The 8,300-nt window shown below is 38.5% G+C and overlaps 1 protein-coding gene across 1 annotated transcript in view; it reads right to left on the minus strand.

Annotated features, from left to right (window-relative positions):
• Positions 1–8,048, minus strand: part of LOC137291985 (mutS protein homolog 5-like) — a 61,464-nt gene extending 53,416 nt beyond the window's left edge. Inside the window, exon 1 of the mRNA XM_067823537.1 lies at positions 7,611–8,048. Within this exon, the coding sequence (XP_067679638.1) occupies positions 7,611–8,048 (438 nt within the window). The remainder of the gene's footprint in view (positions 1–7,610) is intronic.
• Positions 8,049–8,300: the final 252 nt, after the last annotated feature.

Here is an 8,300-nt window from a genome sequence, read left to right on the forward strand (position 1 = left end):
AGTTAATATGCATTTTGAGAAAATTAAAGATAAAAATAACAAATTAATATTTGTATTGTGTCTGTTCCAACATATTACTCAAAGGCGCTTAGCTGAAGGGCATGATGAACAAGTCGGTTTTCAGTTGTCATTTAAACTGGTCAATGTCGACAAAGAATGTGTCGCCAGGCTTTGGAGCAGGAGATAAGATGAAAAGTAAAAAAATGTAACACCATAAAAAAACACCTGGATCAGATGAGTTGCAACCCATTCCCTACCACATATGAAAAAATATAAAAGCTATAAAAAGCATGGTCAAAATGTATATGTTTGTTAATATTAATATAAGGTGTACATCCATTGACTGATGCTTAACGAAGCAATGGCTGCATGACTTGGTTGACACATGTCAACATATCTCAACTGCACAGATTGATGCTCATGCTGTGGATCACTGGATTGTCTGGTCCAGACGTGATTATTTCCAGACCACTGCCATATAACTGGAGTATTGCTGAGTGTTGCATTAAACAACAGCCAGCCTACACTCTATCACTTCTACCACTTGTCTAAAGCTTGAATACAGTAAAAGTTTAGTTTACAACAAAAGATTTTATTATATCTCCATTTCTGAAAAAGATGCTGGGACTGATACCAACCATAGCTAGATTTCAGCAGTAACATCACCATTTTGAAATTACATCACACAGAATATTTCTTACTCACTACAGCTATTTGTTCGGACAGACATTTTTGGGTATGTTGACTGACAGGTGCTGGGTATTTACTTTTGTGGTGTGCCAATTAATTAAAAAAATCAAAGATTGGTCGTAGTGACCAAACAGCTAAGCAATAGATCACAATTTCTCATTATCAAACACAAACAATTCTGGAAATACTGTTTCAGTGAAGGTCCCGGGGTAGAATAGGCCTTCAGCAACCCATGCTTGCCATAAAAGGTGACTATGCTTGTCGTAAGAGGCAATTAACGGGATCAGGTGGTCAGGATTGCTGATTTGGTTGACACGTCATCAGTTCCCAAACGCGCAGATTGATGCTCATGTTGGTGATCACTGGATTGTCTGGTTCAGACTCGATTATGTACAGACCACCGCCATATAGTTGGAATATTGCTGAGTGTGGCGTAAAACTAAACTAACTCACTCTATACAAGTTGCCAGGGACTGAAAATGTGTTTAATCCTTAGAAAACTCACTTCACTTGCTGAGAGGTCACAACTGTATATTTCTTGAAGAACTGAGGAAGTTCATGTTCATGATATATCAGTCATTACTATAAAATAGCAAGAAGTAACAGTGTTGGCTCAAGAGATGGTTTTGGAGTGTTTTGAATCATCAAATTCAGTGAGGACCCCCTCCATTTTACATCTGCCCATCTATTTAACCTTGGAGGGGGTCCAGAAACATTATTTTCATCAATTTGGACCCACTCAAAATTTCACCCAAATCTAACACTGTAACATGCTAAATTGAATGTGACATTTGCAAATGTAATTTATACAGTTTCTAAATGAAACAAAAAACAACAGATGACTATGTTGTAGCATGAACAGGAAAATCTGCAAAATGACATTTTCTTCCAATGATTACTTGCTAGTTATGAATTATTATCAATTGTGAGATTGCCAAAAATAAACAACACTAATTTACTGTGATGAAAAGGATATATGGCAAACAATACACTGAAAGAAGTGAGGATGGGGCATGTGCCAGATGACATTTCTCATCCAAATATAAAGCCTACCCTTTCAACACTTTTGACACCACTCATCTATACTAAATTGACAGCTATCAGAATGGGTACAAGAGGTCGGAGGGAGATATGTATCCTGTACCAGTGCTGCATCAATGGGCGCAGGCCTCTAGTGTAGGAAGACAGATAGCTGAGGCAGGATATATTATTCCTGTGGGCACAGACCACTAGCGTAAACATAGAGAAAGGATAAAGATGTTTCCTGTCGATTTCAATGGGTCAATGTGGTTGAATAAATTGACAGCTTCATTACAAGCACTGAATCTGGTTCTTGTTCAGCTTGTCCATCAGTTCAATTAAGTCATGTTTATTTACAAATTCAATAGGATACAGCCTTGTATACTCATGGCCATGATGTGATTAAAGGAATTCATATTTGGGTATGTTTTCAAAATCTTCAACAGACCAATCTTATCAAATGAGTGTTACCCTGTTAAATGCTTCTCTCAACTATCAACAGGTGATCAATCCTATTGTAGATACCATGCCATATATGCTTCAAACCTAATGTGGATGCAATGTCATATATGCTTCAACCCCGTTGAAGATGCCATGCCATACATGCATCAACCCTATTGAAGATACTATGCCATATATGCTTCAAACCTATTGAAGATACTGTGCTATATGTGCTTCAACCCCATTGAAGACGCTGTGCCATATATGCTTCAACCTTACAGAAGATACCATGCCACATATGCTTCAACCCTATTCAAGATACCATGCCACATATGCTTCAACCCCATTCAAGATACCATGCCACATATGCTTCAACCCTAATCAAGATACCGTGTCACATATGCTTCAACCCCATTCAAGATACCATGCAACATATGTTTCAACCCTATTCAAGATACCATGCCACATATGCTTCAACCCATTCAAGATACCATGCCACATATGCTTCAACCCTATTCAAGATACCATGCCACATATGCTTCAACCCTATTCAAGATATCATGCCACATATGCTTCAACCCCATTCAAGATACCATGCCACATATGCTTCAACCCTATTCAAGATACCATGCCACATATGCTTCAACCCTATTCAAGATACCGTGTCACATATGCTTCAACCCTATTCAAGATACCATGCCATATATGCTTCAACCCCATTCAAGATACCATGCCACATATGCTTCAACCCCATTCAAGATACCATGCCACATATGCTTCAACCCCATTCAAGATACCATGCCACATATGCTTCAACCCCATTCAAGATACCATGCCACATATGCTTCAACCCTATTCAAAATACCATGCCACATATGCTTCAACCCTATTCAAGATACCGTGTCACATATGCTTCAACCCTATTCAAGATACCGTGCCATATATGCTTCAACCCTGTTGAAGATACCATGCCACATATGCTTCAACCCCATTCAAGATATCATGCCACATATGCTTCAACCCTATTCAAGATACCATGCCACATATGCTTCAACCCTATTCAAGATACCATGCAACATATGCTTCAACCCTATTCAAGATATCATGCCATATATGCTTCAACCCCATTCAAGATACCATGCCACATATGCTTCAACCCCATTCAAGATACCGTGTCACATATGCTTCAACCCTATTCAAGATACCGTGTCATATATGCTTCAACCCTGTTGAAGATACCATGCCACATATGCTTCAACCCTAATCAAGATACCATGCCACATATGCTTCAACCCCATTCAAGATACCATGCCACATATGCTTCAACCCTATTCAAGATATCATGCAACATATGCTTCAACCCTATTCAAGATATCATGCAACATATGCTTCAACCCTATTCAAGATACCATGCAACATATGCTTCAACCCTATTCAAGATACCGTGTCACATATGCTTCAACCCCATTCAAGATATCATGCCACATATGCTTCAACCCTAATCAAGATACCATGCCACATATGCTTCAACCCTATTCAAGATACCATGCAACATATGCTTCAACCCTATTCAAGATATCATGCCACATATGCTTCAACCCTATTCAAGATACCGTGTCACATATGCTTCAACCCTATTCAAGATACCGTGCCATATATGCTTCAACCCTGTTGAAGATACCATGCCACATATGCTTCAACCCCATTCAAGATATCATGCCACATATGCTTCAACCCTAATCAAGATACCATGCCACATATGCTTCAACCCCATTCAAGATACCATGCCACATATGCTTCAACCCTATTCAAGATATCATGCCACATATGCTTCAACCCTATTCAAGATATCATGCAACATATGCTTCAACCCTATTCAAGATACCATGCAACATATGCTTCAACCCTATTCAAGATACCGTGTCACATATGCTTCAACCCCATTCAAGATACCATGCCACATATGCTTCAACCCCATTCAAGATACCATGCCACATTTGCTTCAACCCTATTCAAGATACCATGCAACATATGCTTCTATATTTCCACACTACTGCTATGACAAGGTCCATCATGCTGCTACCCTAATGCAGGCATAGCATGCTCCAGCCTATGCATCAGGACTCCTTCAAACATCACTGGGCTTTAATCCTCCTGCAGCAACTCAAAACATATACAGCACAAAGTACCTGACTTGCCCTAACCATTCACCATTAAGACTTGTGCATTGCTCTCACCATACTCAAAAGCAGTGAGATGTGGATACAATGAGATGTACAGTGAGAAATCCACAATATGAACAGTTTGACAATTAAGCTATTTTCATAGTGTTTGTGGGTTCATTGTGTGTTCAAGAAGAACTCCAGACTATCATGACCTTTTCAAGTCACTGCAAACCACATGTCCTATCCGGGATGTTTCAGATGGGAGTATTTAAACTGAAGTAAGCCACTTACGGCAATTACTGAATCATACAGTTCCCTCTTGTACAATACCGACTTAAAACAGGATAACATTGGCAGATCAGGATCTTACATATATATAAATTGGTTATTAAGTCTTATCAATTCAGTGACTGCCCTTATTCTGACTAATGCTTCATACATAGAGACGGATAATGAAACCAGTGAAGATGCCTGGGTTAGAAATGATCTTCAACAAACCATGTCTGTCAAGATAGGCAACTAATTTTGTCTCAGCTGACTACATATTGTTTTTAAATAACAAAGACATATTGTTTTCTACTTTTGTGTCACAGTGTGGTCACTGAAACATGGAATTAAACATACACCTGTCAACAAATACAAACAATTTATGATATTCTTATACAACAGTTTGTGTCAAAAATATACTGAAATCCATTACAAATGTATCACCCTATTACCACTGATCATGGAATATGCAAAACAAATTTTGAGCCCCACATGTGCTTGCAGTAATGTATGACTGATAAACATAATGCACACTGAGAAGCGGGTCCATCCCTGTGTGATCATGTGATCCACCATTCATGGAAAATCATGTTACCTCTTCTGAAGCATGTTTATCAACTGCTGAGTGAGAAATTACAACTGGGTTTCTCAAGCCTGGTTTGTCTACATGTGAAGTAACCAGAAAGTTGAATTGTCATGATTCAGTTCAAATTCATCAGGTTATCACAGCGCCAATGACAAACTGACACAACACATGATTGACCATGTATGTCAATCGTATGTCAAGACCCTAGCCCAAGACCATCATCTTCACACAGGTTCAAGCCAGCATCCTAGACAGCCACTAGCATCCATGGATGAAGGGGAATCAACAGGCACCACATGCTTTCCAGTAGATGTATGATGATACAGAAAATTCATCATATGATACGTATTGCGATATCTTGGAACAATACAATTCAGTTCGATACACATCACAATATGCTGTCTTTAGTTATTTTCTTTAAATAAGTATATTTTGATATCAAGTAACAGTGTAAATTTTCACCTAACTGTCAATTTCAAGTGAAAATTAACAATTTTAAGGTCAACGATATGTGTCACGATGCGAAATAAAGAATAGATATATTTACCATTCGATAAAGTAACGCGATTATCGATACTACGATATATCATCACTGCTCTACTTACCAGGAACAATGGCAATTACTTCAGTGACCCCACAGGACTCATCACTAACAGCACTGACATGGAGAATGTTATGCAGGTTCACTGCTGGAATAGTGGCAGTGTCATGATTATGGGAAATATCTACAGACATAGCAATGAGAACACAATTCGCTCCTAACATGGTGACAGATCAGCGTCTTCATATTCTGCAACAGGCTAATGCACGACCTTATATTGCAAGACAGCACAAACTTTCTTCAGCATGACAACAATCTTTGCCTGAAAAAAAACATCCCCGTCTACAGACCTAACACCAAAAAGACACATGTGTTGGATAAAATGGATAGAACTTTTCTGTTGGGGCATAATTGAAAATTCTCCATGAGTCTGAACTTATTTTGCTTTGGCATCATATTTCCAAAGGTTTCATGAGGAGGGTCATCTTATCAGTGAGATAAAGCTATGTAGCGGTGCTCAAGGCAAATGGTGGCCATACCTGTTACTGACGTTGACAGATGCATGAAATTTCAAACTTGAAATCATTAAAGTATGGCTACAAAAAATGATGAATGACTGCTTTGTTTTTTCTTACGTATCTATCCTGTTTGAAAATTTCAATTCCAGTAGCAACCTGATCTTTTCTACATTTGTCAGGGAGATTTCCGTAATGCCTTTCTAATAGATTTAAGAATATTTGAGTCGACTATCCACAACTGGACTCTAGACAACGCTTTCAGTAGAATTTAGTTACAATATGGATGGTATGGAGTTCACTTAATAAAAAGCCACCTGGCTTGACCTAGGCTTCACACAAGTGGCTTAAGACAAAGACTGATAAGCATACATGTGATATTGATTTCTGACTGATCCTGCTAAGATTAGGTCCTGGGAACGTATTATTACATGTCTTGTGCTGCTGTAATGTCTATACAACAGGCAAAGTGCTGACATGTGAATAAGTAGGAAGTACAGTGGTGACAAATCCCTCATCTACTTTCATAAATCATTCCATGCACTACTGACAATCATGTTTTCCAATGCTTTTCTCAAATTCCCACTTTTTATTTTTTTCAATTAAAATCCACCTTGGTCAACCTTGAATCTGTACCTCAGAACCAACAAACTATTCACATTAATCTTATACACACATACCTATGGCAATAAAAAAGTTGACAATGTAACGCAAATCTGCTGTAATACCACACTCATCGACCTTGGAGCGCTTCTCTGATCATCAAGGGATTGTAAAAACCCTGAGAAAATACTGACACAGCTTTGGTTCAGACAACAAACATGAATTCATAAAACTATACGTGCACCCTATTAATGTATCTTGCAATATAATCCATATGCGCCTACATTCTGCATTCCCTGAACAATCACTGGGATCTAAACATAAAAGTAAAATCCCAGCCTTCACTGCTTAAGCTTCTTTTGTTTGGCGACAATACAGAAAGAATGTAAGAGCATTAGTGTAAGCTAAACTATGTTGCAGCTGCATCTCAAATGAACTCATTGTAAAACTAATGTGCTGTTACAAAAAGTACTGTGAGAAATCTCAGTGCATTTAACTCTGGTCTATAAGGTTCAAAGGTGCATGGCTGTGTATTGCTAAAATGCACTTCCTTGGCTTCAGGTTAATAATAAAAAACCTGAATTAACTGATACCAATTGATAAATATTTGCCAAGCTTCTCAGGTCATCTTTACAAAATGTAAGATTCTGGTTGTCACATGATGGAAGAATTAAAACGAAGACAATGCATTGTGAACTGGTAACAGAATTGATGTAAAACACTTAGCGTACATATAGAGGAATGCATTGTTCAATGAATGAAGTGCTATTTATTTGACCTACCTGTGAATCAATGTCAGCAAAGTCTTCTTGTTTTTGTTTGAGAGTTGTCACATCTCCCTCCTCCATGTCTGACTGGGAGTCAGACACATCCAACCCCTGGGCAGATGTTTGGGCTGTTGTCTGGCTGGAAGGACAGGGCGGCTGGTGAACAGAAGATGGGATGGGCGGACGGAGAGTCACACTGCTGGAACGACTGACTGAGGAGTTAGTTGTAGGATGGAGGGATGGAGAGTTGGATTCAGCATGTCTTGAACCAGTTGAAAAATAGCTGCCTTGAAGAGGTGGTGCAGACAATTGTGGTGTTGACTGAGCCAAGCCAAAACCATGGCAATTTTGTGTTGGATGGATGGATGGGTAAATGGATAAACTTGATGCTATTTCAGTAGTTGGGTTTTTGACCGGATGGTCAGTCTTTCTTGATGTTTGACTCCCAGACATTTTCACTGGGTATTGTTTACTTCAATCTGAAATAAGAGTTTAAAATGGTGAACTAGGAAATTACATGTTCTGTAGTATACAACAATATATGGTGTTTGAATGACTGAGTTTATCCTTATTCAGTTAGCACAAAAAGTAATTTAAAAAATTGTGTAAGTTTAGATTTACACCAGATTCAGCAATATTCCAGCTATATGGTGGCAGACTTTACAAAATTGATTCTGGACCAGACAATTCAGTGATCAATAGCAT

This window comes from Haliotis asinina, chromosome 7 (genome assembly GCF_037392515.1).
Source record: "Haliotis asinina isolate JCU_RB_2024 chromosome 7, JCU_Hal_asi_v2, whole genome shotgun sequence".
NCBI lineage: Eukaryota > Metazoa > Mollusca > Gastropoda > Lepetellida > Haliotidae > Haliotis > Haliotis asinina.